Below are 17,048 nucleotides of genomic sequence, written 5' to 3' on the forward strand. Positions count from 1 at the left end.
AGGCCTTTTCATTACTGCTAGGTGAAAATATTGCCATTGTCAGTAGGACAAAAATAAGATAGTGATAGGAGCTTCCAGATGAGTCTCAACTCCTCTCAATACACTTACTAAGGAGGGATTGGAATGTGGGTGACATTCTTGCTCACAAATAACATACTTTTTTTAAAAAAAGAAGTAATTCTAAATACCCTGTAAACTCTTAATACATCAATTTTTATTAAGCTACCTAAGAGATTATCAAATATATTACTATACTAAAATGGCCATTTTTCTCTCTGTCTTTATATAAACTTAGATCATAAGGTCATGAGATGAGCTATTTTCAAGAACACCAGCATTAGTGTCAAGTTTTACAGGACTGGAGAGTATTAATTTCATTGCTTTTTTAGTTTAGAGTTTAAAATTTTAGAAGCCATAGACTAGACATGCTAGGCATCTTTCCCACTGAATTACACCCTGATGCTAGAATATAATATTCTGATGAAAATAGGTATTTGTTATAAACATTGATAACTTTGTGTTCATTTGTTTGTTTTAATAGCTAAGAATACCTCTCAGGAAATCATGTTGAGAGAGCTCCAGGAAAAACTAAATCAGCAAGAGAACTCACTAATATTAGAGAAACTAAAACTTGCCTTAGCTGATCTGGAAGGGCAGAGAGACTGTTCACAAGACCTGTTGAAAAAAAGGGAGCATCACATTGAACAACTGAATGATAAGTTAAATAAAATAGAGAAGGAGTTTGAAGCTTTGCTGAGTGCTTTGGAGTTAAAAAAGAAAGAGTGTGAAGAGTTGGAAGAAGAGAAAACTCAGTTTTCTTGTTGGAAAAGTGAAAATGAAAAACTTATAAATCAGATAGAATCAGAAAAAGAAAGCTTACAGAGTAAAATCAACCACTTAGAAGCCAGTCTCAGGACGCAACAAATACAAAGTCATGACTACAGTGAAAGAGTAAGAACACTGGAAATGGAAAGAGAAAACCTTAATGTGGAGATTAGAAACCTCCACAGTATGATAGACAGCAAGATGGTAGAGATCGAGACACAGAAACAAGCCTACTTGGAGCTGCAGCAGAAAGCTGAGTTCTCAGATCAGAAGCATCAGAAGGAAATAGAAAATATGTGCTTGAAAGCTAATGAGCTCACTGGGCAAGTCGAAGATTTGGAATATAAGCTTCAGTTACTGTCAAGTGAAGTAGTAACCAAAGAGCAGCAGTACCAAGGCTTGCGTACTGAATATGAAACGCTGAGGGATTTGCTCAAGTCCAGAGGTTCTCTGGTGACAAATGAGGATAATCAGAGAAGTTCTTTGGCTTTTGAACAGCAGCCGACAGTGAGTGACTCCTTTGGAAATCTAATGGGGGAACAAGGAAGCATGTATTCAGAAAGGAGTGACTGCTTTGTAGATGGGGACCAAACTTCAGAAAATCTATCTGTCTTACAAAATAGAGTCACTTCACTTGAAAGTTCCCTGGAGTCTCAAAACCAGATGAACTCGGATCTTCAAAAGCAGTGTGAAGAGTTGCTACAAATCAAAGAAGAAATAGAAGAAAACCTCATTAAAGCAGAACAGATTCATCAGAATTTTGTGGATGAAACAAACCAACGCATTGGTAAATTGCAGGAAGATTCTGCAGTTCATCAAAATATTGTTGCTGAAACTTTAGCAACCCTTGAGAGTAAGGAAAAAGAGTTGCAACTTTTGAAAGAAAAATTAGAAGCTGATCAAACAGAGATTCAAGAATTAAAGAAGAGTAACTGCCTTCTTGAAGAAACTCTGAAGGAGCTACAACTTTCGTCTGAAACTTTGAGCTCAGAGAAGAAAGAAATGAGTGACATCATCTCTTTAAACAAAAAAGACATTGAAGAGTTAACCCAAGAAAATGGGGCTCTCAAAGAAGTTAATGAGGCCTTATGGCAGGAGAAAATGAATTTACTCCAAAAACATGAGGAGATTTCCAGATGTGTTGCAGAACAAGAGAGAAGCATTTCAGAGTTGTCTGATCAGTATAAGCAAGAAAGACATCTGTTGTTACAACGATGTGAAGAAACAGAAACTGTGTTGGAAGATCTCAGGGGTAACTACAAAACAGCACAAGAAAACAATGCTAGGTTAGAATGTTTGCTCAGTGAATGCACTGCTGCTTGTGAGAATAGGAAAAATGAACTGGAGCAGTTAAAGGAAGCATTTGCAAAGGAACAGCAAGAATTTTTAACAAAACTAGCTTTCAGTGAAGAGCAAAACAGGAAATTGATGCTGAAGTTGGAGATAGAGCAACAAACTGTGAAATCTAAGATTACAGACACCAAAATCTATTCTAAGAGTGAGACTGATGGTCTAAGGCAAGAGACTTTAAAGGAAGAGCAAAATAAAAAGGAAAAGGAAGTTAGCAACTTACATGAGAACGAGCAACTAATGCAGTTAACTCAGACTAAACATGAGCATTATCATCTTGAAGTAGAATCAGTTGAGAACTCTGTAAAAGCAACAGAAGATGAGATAAATATGTGTAGTTCCCAGTGTCAGATGGATATTGACACTAAAGACATTTCTCCCGACAGTTACAAAGCACAGTTGGTACAACTAGAAGCTTTGATTAAAGTTATGGAAGTAAAGCTTGATCAAAGTGAGGAGGAGAAAAAAACCCTGCATCAGGAATTACAAACAATTAGAGGGGAGCTAGAAACTGTGAGTTCACAGGACACTCAGTCACATGAAAGGATTGGCCTTAAAGACTGTGAAATAGAAGCAGAAGGAAAGTATGTGTCAGTGCTCCATGAGTTGTCAACAAGTCAAAATGAGAATGCACACTTGCAGTGCTCTCTACAGACAGCATTGAATGAACTAACTGAGCTAGGGAAAGTGTGTGAAGTACTGAAGGTTGAAAAGTTAAAACTACAGTCTGAGCTGAATGACTCTAGATCACAGTGTATTACAGCAACTAGTAAAATGGCAGCAGAGGTTGAGAAGTTAGTGAATGAAGTGAAAATCCTAAACCATGAAGGTGTTCTTCCTCAGAGCAAGCTAATGAAAGATGTGTCAGATGTGTTGCATGATAAACGAAACATGACTCCTTTGGACAGTAGCGGTTTCTGTGAACAAATAACCTTGTCAGACAAAGAAGTTCCAGTGCACTTTGCTGAGTTACAGGAAAAATTTTCCTGTTTACAAAATGAACACAAAATTTTACATGATCAGCACTGTGAGGTGAGCTCCAAGATGTCAGAGCTGTGTTCCTATGTTGACACATTACAAGCTGAAAATTCTGTCTTGTCAGTGAATCTGAGAAACTTGAAGGGTGACTTGGTAAAAGAGAGGAAGCCTGGAGCTGAGAATGGACATACTCTGTCAGTGTCGTTCTGTGGCACAGACAGCCCTAGTCTGACAAATTTTGGAGAAGCTTTGTACAAAGATGTTTTAGAACAAACTGACAACACATCTCTTCTAAGCTTAGAAGGGAATGCTTCAGCAAACCCTTGTAATGTAGATGACGTGTCTTACAGCAGTCTTGAGGAGGAAAATCTGACTGAGAAAGAAATTCCTGCTGCCTCTGTGAGGACTATTGAAGAACTTGAAATCCTATGTCAGGTGTACTTGCAGTCCCTGAAAAATCTAGAAGAGAAAATCGAGAGTCAAGGGATTATGAAAAATAAAGAAATTCAAGAGCTTGAGCAGTTATTAAGCTCTGAAAGGAATGAGCTTGGCTGCCTTAGGGAGCAGTATTTGTCAGAAAAGGAGCAATGGCAGCAGAAGCTGACAAGTGTGACTTTGGAAATGGAGTCCAAGTTGGCAGAAGCAAAACAACAGACGAAGAATCTGTCCCTTGAGCTTGAGGTAGCACGCCTTCAGTTGCAAGAGCTGGACTTAAGCTCACGGTCTTTGCTTGGCACTGACATGGAAAATGTAAGTACTTGGGATATACATGCTGTTTCTCCATGTGCATGCTTAGTTAAACAGTAAATGCTTGTTGGATTGAAGTAAATGTGAAATCAAGATTGGAGTATTCTTAAGGTTCCAGGAGATAAATGAAAAAAACTTACCAAAAATTTCTCATGGCCAACCAGAACTCCAAAAAAAAAAAAAAAAAAAAAAAAGAGGAAACTTTATTTGAGGAATAAATGTCCATCATGATTCTTTTATGGAAAATAACTAAAGATGTCTTACAAAGTCTAAAGTTGGAAGTCTTTAGAATGTATACTCTCTTGGTTACTATTCTGTTGCTATGAACAGACTCCATGATCATGGCAACTCTTACAAAGGAAAGCATTTAATTAGGGCTGGCTTACAGTTTAGAGGTTTAGTTCATTATCAGCATGGTGGGAAGCATAGAGGCAGAGATGGTGCTGGAGAGGTAGCTGAGAGTTCTTCATCCAGATTGGCAGGCAACAAGAAGAGAGAGTGAGCCCCTGGGTTGTCTTGAACATTTGAAACCCCAGTGACATACTTCCTCCAACAAGGCCACACCCAATCCCTGTCAAGTGCCACTCCCTAATGACCAAGCATTTGAACATATGAGCCTATGGGGGCCATTCATATTCAAACCACCACATATACTTTTACTGATTAATAAGGCACAATTAAATATTATCAACACTGATGTGTTAAGGTGGTTTAGCCTTATGCCTTTCAGACTTTTAAGTGGTATAGCATTAGTTCTTAAGTGAGATAGAAGATATTATTTAAATGTTAATTTTCTAGCAGCTTGCAATAGAATCAGTTATTTAGAGAAAATTGCTTAGTTCCTTGTGATTTGTCTTTTCTAGTTGATCATCTCAAGTACTAATGCTATACTGTTTGAATCTTAACTCTAATTCTGTGAAGTGAAGGTCATAAGTCATATTGAGGTGGTAGTAGGAATCAAAATCATAGCACCCCATTTTGTAGATGAAATTGAGATAAAACATACTTTATCCAGGAAAGTGCTAACTAGGATGAGGTCTTTGGACTGAAAATCTGCTCATTAAACCCTTACTGCTTTTCTTGGTAAAGAACACGAGTACTGAAGAGCATGTTCACCATTTTACCTGAAGTTTGTCAGTCTCTTATTTGGTAATCACAAAGAAATGCTACTCTTTTAATCTGCCTGAAAGATGCAATTTTCATTTTAGATATAGTTGAAATACATGTTCTGGAGGGTTCATCCTTATGGTAAATATCTTACCCAACACTTTGCACATAGGTAGAACCCCCTGAATGTTTGTGTTGACTGTCTGGATAGAGAGCAGGATTGAATAAAGTATTGAAAGTCATGCTGTTGGGAGGAATATGCATAGCAGCACCCATACGGGCAGTTCTGTGAAGTAATAGTTAAATCACTGATTCCATTTTGACTCTTCTGAAAAATAATATTCTTTCTTGGTTTACATTATGTTTACAGGCTGTCCAGGGCCAAAATGATAGTTACGATATAAAAGAATCAGAAGTGTCTGTTTCAGAGACTACAGAGAAAACATCAACGCAGGACACTGATCAGACTTGTGATAAAGATGTTCAACAAGACCTTTGTCTAGAAACTTTAATTACCAAGACTGAGACAGCCAGGTTCACAGGAGAGGGGTGTGAAGAGCAGTCCCTACAGACCAATTGTGAGGCATCAGCAGAGGACAAAACCCAGGACTATTCGGAATGCATTTCTGAATTGTTTTCTAGTCCTAATGTGTTGATACCCATGGATATTCTGGAAGATCAGGGGTCTAGCCAGAATCTCCATTTGCAGAAAGACACATCAAATGAGAATTTAAGATTACCTCCTGTAGTAGACGACTGGGACAAAAAAGTTGAAAGTTTGCTAAATGAAATAAAAGAGTCAGGTTCAAAACTTAGTTTACAGGAAGTACAACTAAAGATCAAGATTGAAACATGCATGCAATTGGAAAAAATAGTCAAGGACCTCAAGAAGGAAAAATCTGACTTAAGTGAAAAATTGGAATCCCTTCCTTGTAACCAGGAGGTACACCAGAGAATAGAAAGTAGAGAAGACCTTGTTTTTGATGTAGAATTGGGAACAAGTAAGTTAAGTGGAGCTATTAAAGACAGTGCAGCCAACATAGAAGACAATTGGAAGGAAAAGTTTCTTGATGTGGAAAAGGAGCTGATCAGGATCCAGTCTGAGAAAGCTAATCTTGAGCATCTCATCCTCTCTGTGGAAGCTGACTTAAAAGTGGTTCAAGCAGAGAAGCTTCATTTAGAAAGAGACACTGAAAGCAAGCAGAAGGTTATTGTTGACCTTAAAGAAGAGCTATTTGTAGTTATAAGTGAGAGAAACAGGCTTTGTGGAGAATTAGATACTGTGTCAGAAGAAAGAAAAGCACTGGATCAGATGTCTAAAAAGATGAAAGAGAAAGTAGAAGAGCTGGAGTCTCACCAAAGTGAGAGCCTCCGTCACATTGAGGTGGTAGAGGCTGAGGTCAAGGACAAAGCAGAGCTCCTTCAGACTTTGTCCTTTAATGTGAGTGAGCTAACAAAGGACAAAGCCCATCTCCAGGAGCAGCTGCAGAGTTTGCAAAATGACTCCCAGGGATTATCTTTGGCAGTAGGTGAACTGGAAATCCAAATTGGACAACTGAGTAAAGAGAAAGAATCACTGGTCAAGGAGTCTCAAAACTTCCAGGTCAAGCTGACTGAGACAGAATGTGAAAAGCAGAACATCTCCAAGGCCTTGGAGGTGGCACTCATGGAGAAAGGTGAGTTTGCAGTGCGGCTGAGCTCAACCCAGGAGGAGGTGCATCAGTTGAGAAGAGGCATCGAGAAACTGAGTGTGCGCATCAAGGCAGATGAAAAGAAGCACTTCAGTACCGAGGAGAAACTGAAGGAAAGCCAACGTGAAAATGACTCATTGAAGGATAAAGTGGAGAATCTGGAGAGGGAATTGGAAATGTCAGAAGAACACCAAGAGCTGGTGATTCTTGATGCTGAGAATTCTAAAGCAGAGGTGGAGACCCTCAAGGCACAAATGGATGAAATGGCCAAAAACCTGAGCGTTTTTGAGTTAGACCTTGTCACAGTTAGGTCTGAAAGGGAAAATCTGACCAGGCAACTACAAGACAAGCAGAGTCGAGTGTCAGAACTGGATGAGTTGTGCTCTTCCTTTAGAAGTCTGTTGGAAGAAAAGGAGAAGGCAAGAGTACAAATGGAAGAAGACTCTAACTCTGCAGTGCTGATGCTTCAGACACAGTTACAAGAGTTCAGTGAGCAAATAGCAGCCCTGTGTAATGACCAGGAAACCTCGAAGACCCAAGAACAGAGTCTAGACCAGGCAGGGGAAGAAGTGCATCCCTTGAAAAGTAGCATTCAGAAGCTGAAAGCTCGCATACATGCTGGTGAAAAAGAGCAGCACTGCCTCCTCGGACAGCTGAGGGAAAGTAAGCATTATGCAGATGTGCTTAAGGACAGAGTTGAGAACCTTGAACAAGAATTGAAGCTCTCAGAGGCAAACAGAGAGCATGTGACTCTCAAAGCTGAGAGTTCCAAAGCAGAGATACAGACTTTAAAATCAGAAATACAAGGAATGGTCCAAAACATCCAAGATTTAGAGTTAGAACTTACTAATACAAGGTCAGAAAATGAAAATCTTATGAAAGGATTAAAACAGGAACAAAAGCGAGTGTCTGAATTAGAAACAAAAAATTCTTCTATTGAAAACTTACTAAAAGAAAAAGAACAAGAAAAGGTACAGATGGAAGAGGAATCCAAAATAACAATGGAGAGGCTTCAAACTCAATTAAGAGAGCTAAATGAGACAATGATTTCCTTGTGCAATGACCAAGAGGCCTATAAGACCAAAGAACAGAATCTGAGTGGTCAAGTACAAACTCTTGAAGTTGAGAAGGCCCAGCTGCTGCAGGATTTCGGTGAGACCAAGAATAAATACATTAGTTTGCAGTCTTCTGTAAATGTCCTCACTCAAGAAATAAAAGATGGCAAACAGAAACTAGAGAAGAAGGAGGAAGAGGTCAGGACACTGGAAGACCAACTTAAAGGTCAAGAACAGCTTGTATGTAAACTTTCCCAGTTGGAAGGAGAGCAGCAACTCTGGCAGAAACAGAAAGTAGAACTGGGAAATCTGACTGTGGAGCTGGAGCAGAAGATCCAAGTGCTGCAATCCAAAAACAGCGCTTTGCAGCACACCTTTGAAGCACTGCAGAATTCTTACAAAAGTTTAGAAAGTGAGCTTGGATTGATGAAGACGGAGAAAGTATCACTTGTGCAAAGAGTAAGTGCCATGACTTATTTCCCTGTGGAAGTATGGTCAGGAGGGAGGGACTTTGAAATGGTTCCCTGACTGTGTTCCTAGGGTCTTGACTATAGGAATATTGCATCAGCTCACTCAGCAGTGACCACTATGATGGGCTTATAAGGGGCCCCCCTTTTTTTGTGAATTGGATTAGGGTTCTGATGTGACCTCTTCACATAGGGGAACCTTGGGTTTCAGGGTTTTTAATATCTGTACTTTAGGTTCACTGGGGTGGAAACATCCCCTTATCCATTTGAGAACCAATGTGGCAAGAGTGTAACAGATAATGAATTAGGGTCTGAAGGCAGTCCCTGCCCTTTGCACCTTTAGGAGAAAGAATGCCTAAATACATTGATGTAATTAGGATCAGTGGAACACTCATGGCTTTCAGGGTATGGGTTGAGAAAAATCAGCCTGATCAAGAAAGGGATTCCTAAGAATTAAATTTTTTATTCAACAAATAACTAAAAAAGAATTTCCAGAAAATGAAGTCTATCACAACTATATTTTCCAAGATTTGTATATTTATAACTTTAATCCTTGGCATGTTTCTATTGAATTGAAATAGCATGGTGGGATTAGTAGAGATTTAAGAGCAGATAAAAATCTAAGACACTAAATACAAAAAATAAGGCACTCCTTCAAAACATTCTCTGATGTTGTTTCAAATTAAAACCTTTGTAAAGAGTCTTAAGACTTTTTTTTCTTACTGCTATTTTAAATCTTTGCTGAGAAGAAAATGGAAACTCATTAGTAGGTTTTGAGAAAACCAGGTGAGTGGAAGGAGGGAGGATCAGCCAGGTTCCGTTTTCTTAAAGAAACAGTGTGTGTCTAGCAGTGGTTAGTTCAGTAAGAACAGACTACCCAGAGCAGTTGCTAATGAATATTAAATTTCAGATTAACACAATGATTGGGAAAGAAGCACAGCTACAGAGGGAGCTGCATCTAATGGTACAGAAAACAACAAGGCTGAAAGAAGAATTCAATAAAGAGAAAAATAGGCTAACCGAAGAATTAAAAGTTCCAGTAGAAGAATTAAAGAACCTCAAAGTAAGATTCCTCAAGGCAGATTTGTTATGCTCTACTAATTTGGCATGCCTACTCTGGTTGACTGTAAGACATTCTGTAGTGTATCAAACTTTTTCAGGTTTCGGAACCCAAGCTTGTATAGTGCTCAGAATTGTAGTGATTTTCTGCCACGAACCACCCCAGCCGGGTATGGGAGTCCCTGGGATGAGAGTCCTTGAAGAATAGGTGGGTAAGGATTTGGCAGTAACAAACAGAAACAAACATAGAGGCAGTTTGAATCTGAGTGTATTTTGCAGTTCTCAAACAAGGTTTTTTATAGAGATATTTTCTCAGGGGATGTTTTTGTTAAACAAACCCAAACATATGACATTATTGTTACTTGGCACAGTGACGCAGAAATCCAAAACATAGGATCCAGGGTTAATCAAAACATAAAATTTGTCCTTGATTAGTCAAAACATAAGACCATCCTTGATTAACATAGTATCATCCAAGGCTAACCACATATTTCTTAAATCAAATTAATATATTTTTGTGGTCAGTTATTGTTTAACATCTATTACCTAGTTCTTGTGAGTTTTTGAAGTATTGAGCTATTTTAACTATTTTTACTCTTTCTTATTAAAAGCTTTCGTTACCAGACACTTAAGCCCACTTTCGATGACACATGTATAGCCATATGAAATTTTATTGTTGGGGAAGTTTTTACTATTTGTACTTACATGAGTAACATGAATGATTTGGAAAACTGGTTTTTCCTGAGATGAGGTCCTGGCTAGTAACCCCATCTCAGGGGATGGTTTCTTATCTATTTCTTTTGTTTGAAATGTCAGCATAGGCTTTTAGGAACATTTCATTAATGTGAAAAAAAGGAGTAGAAAAACAAATTGCCGAGAGAATCACAGCCCAATATTTTACTCTGGCTGAGAGTTCCACAACCGTTTCCAGGAGACCTCCTTTTGAAGTTATCGGCTCAGTCTGTGGAACTTGTCACACACAACCTACTGGATTTGTTGTGGCAATTTTTATCATCTAACACATGTGATGTGATGCTGAAAAAATTCCCAAACCCACATTGGCTATCAGGGAGATTTAGGGAACTGAGAAGAGAGGGGGGATTGTTTTATGAATCTTGAGATGTTGTGTTTTAAACATAACTCTAGTATATGCTGCTTTAATATGTTTTAGTTCTTCTATATACTTGTAAAATGAAATTCAAGGTTTTAAATGATATTACATGTTTTTTGTAGGTAGAGCATTGTAAATCTGTGAATCAGCTTGAGAAGGAATTTCAGCGTGCTCAGGGGAAAATAAAGTTGTTGCTCAAATCTTGTAAACAGCTGGAAAGAGAAAAGGGGATGCTGGAGAAAGAGATCTGCCAACTTGAAGCTGCACAGAAGCAGAAAGCTGGTGGGTTTTAGCTGGGGCATACTGTCTTCTGGAAGTCAGCATTCACCTCAATACTCCATTTGTACTCATGTTTAAAAAGTACTTTAATGGCTTCTTTGTAATATTTTCTTTTTTGTGGGTGAGGGGGTTTCGAGACAGGGTTTCTCTGTGGCTTTAGAGGCTGTCCTGCTTCTGCCTCCCGAATGCTGGGATTAAAGGCATGCGCCACCACCACCTGGCCTTTGTAGTATTTTCTAATTTCTGAATTTTGGGCTTAACCTTGTGTGGTAACTATAGGATTCAGAATGGAGCCTACATTTCGAAATATAATTATTTCCATGGAGGAAAACCTGAATGGTGCCTTTTGCTAATGGTTATCCATAAAGAGTTTGCTATTTTGGTACTGTTTGAGTAGCTTTTTTCCCCCCCTTTTCTTCTGCTTATTGGTAATTAACTTGCCACTTTTATCCACCCACATATTCTGCTTTTCCGTGGCTGGTATGTGTGGGAGGCTTCTAGATCAAGTGTGGCAGGGCAGTTCAGTGGTTTTTCCCATTGAGAGTGTAGTTGGAGTAGGTTTTGGAATCTGGAAGTTTGCCTCATGAATTGGTTGCCACCCCTGGCATCTAGACTCTGATTGAGGCCTCTGCCTTGATGTGGTTCTTCTACATTGGACCCTACCAACCCACTATTCTCTCAATGTTTTCACAGCTTTTGGGCACCTGTCCCCAAAACCATACAAGAAGGACTTTAAGATCATTACTGAATTATAGTGCTTATTCATTTGTGGCAGAAAGAAGGATGGGGGAAGGGGGATATAAAAAGTTAATTTGCTTGATCTCTTGTAGCTAATTCTATAAGGGAGTTAAAGTTTGGATGGGTTTTATTTAAACTATCTACTAGATTGTGCTTCATATTCTTCAGACACGAACAGATAATTGTCCTTAACTCCTGGAAAAGTTCAAAGAACAGGCTTAAAGATTACCTGCTGGGAACTGTCTATAACGATGCTCGGGAGCAGCTGCAATTGTAAATATGATGTGTCACTTTGTTTTCTACAGGTACTGTTGTGGGTGATAATGTAGCTAAATTAATGACTGAAAACAAAGAGCTAAAAGAGACTCTTGAAGAAAAAATCAAGGAAGCAGATAAGTACTTGGATAAGTACTGTTCCCTGCTTATAAGCCATGAAGAGTTAGAGAAAGCCAAAGAGATGCTAGAACTACAAGTTGCTCGTCTGAGTTCACAACAATCCAAACAGCGTCTTCACAGTTCTCCTTTACTGAATTCTTCGGTTCCAGGACCATCTCCAGCCACTTCTGTCAGTGAGAAGTCAACATCTGGCCAAAGTAAAACTTCAGGCAAGAGACAAAGGTCCAGCGGAATTTGGGAGAATGGTAGTGGGACACCACCTTGTGCACCAGAGACATTTTCTAAAAAAAGCAAGAAAACAGTCAATAGTAGCGTGCATCCTACTGAGGACAAGGAAGAGACTAAGTTTGAACTAGAGGGACTCCCAGAAGTCGTAAAAAAAGGTACGCATAGTTTACATACAGAATTATAGGGCTGAGGGTGTAAACCATGTGCTTAGCTTGCTTGTGACCCTTTATTCAATTCCTAGTATTAAAATGTGAAATTTTGAGATTTCACATAATAGTCGGCATGTGCAAAGATAGAAACCTTTACTTTTTAGGGTTTTCAATTATCATATATTAGCTGCCTGGAGAGACTAGTCCATTAAAAGTCTGTTAGAAATTCTTTTTTTCTTATTTTTTTAAATCACCTTTCCCTTTCTTGAGCCACATGAACTGGACAAGTGATCTGGTTGACATTGACCTCCTAGAAGTGAGAGTTTAGAATTTTCACACCTATTTGATATTGTTGCAGTCTCTTTAAGACATAAGCAGACTTTCCCCCTTACTAATTCGGTCTTGATTTTTAATTCTTTTTAATATTTTGAGACAGAATCTTCCTGTGTATCTCAGGCTGTTCTTGATCTTGAAGCATTTCTGTCTTATCCTCTTTGTGCTAGGATTGTAGACATGTGCCATCATACCCCAGCTTCAGCCACATAGTTTTATTTAAAAAAAACAAAACAAAACAAAACAAAAAAATCTGTAGCAGGTTGGATCTTTTGCCCTAGTCCTTGAAATCATAACTGATTGGAGGAGTTATATTCTAGTAACCATGGTTCCAAAGTATTTAGCTAGCTGTCACTCTCTTGATGACTCATTTGTAAGGGATTAAGAGCATCGCCTGTAGTTGGATCTGAATGCTGCTGTGATGAGAGTGTCTTTGTGGCTAGCCTTCTCTTGTTGTCACCAGTCAGGTCAGTTCCTTTCCTGGAAGGAGGCAGTATGAGCAAATACAAAGATACTTTGACAAGTCCTATAATCACTATTCGTTTACATTTTCCCTCTTCAGACAGGACTGGCCTTTTCCCATTCCAGTTCCATTGTGTCAAATGTCCTGCCTGTCTTAGAAAATGCAAGATCATGCAACCCTGTAGAAAAAGCAAAACTTTTTGTTCTTTTAAATGTGATTCTTCCTGATCCTTTTTCCTTATTGTGGTGTCTTTAAATCTTTTGTCTTTCTAATAAGGGATAACCTGTTAATTTTCCAATTCATTTGATGACCACCTAGGCAATTATGTAGTTTAATACTTTGTTCTCTGTGACTGGAGAGAAGCTAGGTCTTGTAGTTATTTTTACTTTTAGTTATTTTTATTTTATTGAAACTTTGTATACCCACAAGCACGTGAACTCCTTTGCTGGCACAGCTAAAATGGAAAGTCCCTAATGAATGCCATTTCTGACAAGCAGCTTTTTTGCCCTTAGGGTTTGCTGACATTCCTACAGGCAAAACGAGTCCATATATCCTGCGGAGAACTACCATGCCGATCAGAACCAGCCCCCGCCTTGCTGCGCAGAAGTTAGTGGGATCCTCCCCAACACCAGGCAAAGAAAACATTGCAGAGTCCTCAAAACCAACAGCTGGTGGCAGCAGATCACAAAAGGTAGTCTGTGAATGTCATTTCCTGCCTGCCATCCTGGAAGTCTGTTAGGTGGCTCAGGGTTGGCTGCTGTACTTTCTCACTCAGAAATCCCAGAGTGAGCAAGTCTAAGGATGCACAGTTTCCTGAGGTCTAATCTCCTCCTCTACCCAAAGGGCTGCTGTGAATAGCTTCCTGGGAAACTCAGTACATTTGTCAGAGAGTTCTCAGCATGGCTTAAATGGTGTAAAGAGGCTGTTTTCTTTTGGGCCACAGGTTTTGATCACTGTTGAGATTTTACATTCTGTTAGTCTCCCCTCTCCTGTCAAGGCTTCTGATCTCTGACCTTTATTCTTTACATTGAGCATAAGGTGGAGAATATTTGCTCAGCTGATTTTTATTTCTAATACTGTAATTTGTATTAACGGTACCATTTTTGCACACAAGTACATGTGTTTTACCTAACTTTTAAAATCCCAGGCTTGCCTTGAACTCCTGATCTTTATGCCTCCACCTCCTGAGTGCTGGCATTACAGATGTGCACCATAGCTCCCTCTCTATGCTTTGTGCACACCAAGTTTCACCCTTTCTCTCTCTCTCTCTCTCTCTCTCTCTCTCTCTCTCTCTCCCTCCCTCTCTCTTTTCTTTTTTTCTTTTCAAGACAGGGTTTTTCTGTGTAGCTTTGGGACCTATCCTGGCACACTCTCTGGAGACCAGGCTAGCCTCGAACTCACAGAGATCGCCTGCCTCTGCCTCCCAAGTGCTGGGATTAAAGGCGTTCTTTTTTTTTTTTTTAACAGAGAAATAATGTAATTTTATTATAATCTCAAAAACAAAAAGACATTAATAGCAAAAAGAGACAATAAATTAGGAAAGACTTATGAAAAACTTCAGGATCGAAATAACAAACAACAGTAGGGTTTTGGTTAATCTAACAAAGATCATATTAGCATTATCTTTTTTTTCCATTTTTTATTTGTGTTAGAAACAAGATTGATTTACATGACAATTCCAGTTCCCTTCTCCCTCCCTTCCTCCCCTACCACCCCCCCAACTAAAACTCTACCTATCACACACCCTTTCTTCTGTTCTTCACCTGACTCAACCTTTCTGTTCGCTCATGACCTCTGCATCCTTCCCATTACATTTCTTAACTCAGGTTTATTTGTTGATGTCTTACACTGGTGTGGTAAAAGAATGAAGGTGACCTTCCTGAAAGACTCAAACCTCCCCAGGTTCACACCTCTGTTTTGCAGCTTGTTTGTATTTCTCAAACTGGGAACCCTGGGAATATTCTTGGAAATTTCTAAAGTAACTTCAGGAATTTTTAAAAATTTGTGATGTTACTTTGCTCACTTATCAGAGTTTAAGTATGCAATTGGATAACCTTCAACTAGCAAAAAAAAAAAGAAAAAGTTCTTCACAAGTGTAGTAAGTGGCTCTTGTATGTTAGGGTTGTTAGCACAGAATCCAGAAACTGGTGATTAGTTGTATTAAAATAGCAACACATTACAAATTGGTTTGTTTTGATTGATGTGGAAATGGTATATATAGTTAAACCTTGTAAGTTAGGGCTAACAGTGAGGAAGGATCTTAAAATTTTCATACACTGGAATGGACTGGTCCACTCTTCATGGTAGAAGTAGTAAATTATCCTGTGCAGTTTTCTCCTTCCCCCTCAGTTATCTCTGTTCCCCACTCTCACTTGGAGTCAACAGTACTGAAGTACAGGAGAGTGAATCTTGACTCCCCCATGGATGAGGAAAGCTCTGTAAAACAGCAGGCTCCCTGAAGGAGTGAAGCTGAGCAGCTCTGACGAGCTGTTGGCCGTGGGATAGCCACAATTCTAGGGATCCGTTTAGGATCTGGTACAGACTGCCATTTGCCAGCTAGGGGATAGGGAGCACCTTTCACTCCTCAGTTACAAAAAAAAAAGGCCAGCTCCTTCCTCCTTGAAGCGTATGTAATACAGATGTTCTGTATGTCAGGATCCTTACAATAGGAAAACAGGCACTAAGCTAGGATCTGGACTCCTGTCAGAAGGAACTGACTCCCTGGGTACTGCTTGCCCAAGTATCTGTTTTCTGGTTTGCAGTATGTGACTAGTTTACCTATGTCATCATGACTAATGAAAAGTCAGCCATTTAACAAATGTTTGAGGATTGAATGGAACTGTATTATCTTGAAGTGACTTTAGTAATAAGGCTTTTATAAAGATAGGAAACTGTCCTATGAAGTTACCACAGGGTCTTTTCTTTTTTTTATAAGAAATTGATGGTAAAAGCAGTTTGCATGTGGTGTTCAGATTTATTACCTAGGAGAAAGAGTTTTGCACACTAGGGGGCCTGCACTCCACACTGCTGTGGAGCCTGCTGGTATGGAGCAGTAACCATGGTTTCCTGCAGATTTGTGTTTTCTGCATTAGCTACATGCAGTCTAGTCGGCACCAGCAGTTATGAATTACAAAGCAGTTTTGTGCACTTGAAGAATGGCAGGGGGTCCTCTTGAAAAGAGGGTCTAGGAGACTTTGATTAGATTCACATTTTAAAAACATAGCCTAGTCATTTTCACTTTAAGTCAGCATTTTCTGAGATGCTCTGTACAAGCATGTTTCATCCTTGAGTTTAGAAAACACAGAACAAGATTTTGTTACTAAAACAGGTGCTCTGACACTCAAAACTGTAAATTCTCCCCTAAGGTGAAGGCTAAGTTCAAGGCAGCTCCTCATGCCATTTGTTAGCATCTGATGAGTGCAGGGCAGAGAGGAATGACTGAGATACATGGGGTGCATTGTTCTGTTGATATTGTCATTGAGATGAGGACGCCCAAGGAATCCTAGTCTGCTAGAGACAGAAGAGCTGCTGTTTGTAGACTTGATTCCCTGATGGTTCTGCTTGGGGGTCTGGCCTCTATAAATCATAGGACTCACATGGATGGTAGTGATTCCTTGAGCATAGATAGGGTCAGTTAACAGCTCTTTGAGGACATTGTATTACTCCCCCCACCCTCACCCCACCCCTGCTAGTAGGATTCACTTCTACCAAGCCGTCTACATCTCTATTCTCTCCCCACTCTGGCTGCAGACCTCACTGGTAAGATGGGTAGTGGCACTGTCTGTTAGATTCAGAGCCTTGTCTGGTGTGGACCGTCAGAAGCAGACTGTGTCTACATGAGCATCACACTCGCACTTTACAATCTGACTCAGTTCCATGTCAGAAAAGCCAAGGAATGTTCTGCAGTCACTTCATTAGGTTTTGCGGTTTTGCTGACTCAGTTCCTTATTTCTGTGTGATCCATCATTCTCCCTGCTTTCCTCCTTTTCTTGTTCACTGAATGTCCCTGTGACTGGCAGATTCAAAGGAAATCCTTGTCTTGGTTACTCTCATTGCTTCTCTTAAAAAGAAA

The 17,048-nt window shown here is 39.5% G+C and overlaps 1 protein-coding gene across 4 annotated transcripts in view; it reads left to right on the forward strand.

Annotated features, from left to right (window-relative positions):
• The window catches only part of Cenpf (centromere protein F), a 48,011-nt gene that overhangs the window by 27,406 nt on the left and 3,557 nt on the right, over positions 1-17,048 (forward strand). For all 4 annotated transcript variants that reach the window (XM_027418715.2, XM_027418718.2, XM_027418716.2 and 1 more), the window contains 6 exons: positions 542-3,903; positions 5,378-8,212; positions 9,131-9,283; positions 10,513-10,672; positions 11,713-12,186; positions 13,489-13,667. In XM_027418715.2, the coding sequence (XP_027274516.1) occupies positions 542-3,903; positions 5,378-8,212; positions 9,131-9,283; positions 10,513-10,672; positions 11,713-12,186; positions 13,489-13,667 (7,163 nt within the window). The remainder of the gene's footprint in view (positions 1-541; positions 3,904-5,377; positions 8,213-9,130; positions 9,284-10,512; positions 10,673-11,712; positions 12,187-13,488; positions 13,668-17,048) is intronic.

The sequence above is a fragment of the Cricetulus griseus genome, chromosome 5 (assembly GCF_003668045.3).
Source record: "Cricetulus griseus strain 17A/GY chromosome 5, alternate assembly CriGri-PICRH-1.0, whole genome shotgun sequence".
Classification (NCBI taxonomy): domain Eukaryota; kingdom Metazoa; phylum Chordata; class Mammalia; order Rodentia; family Cricetidae; genus Cricetulus; species Cricetulus griseus.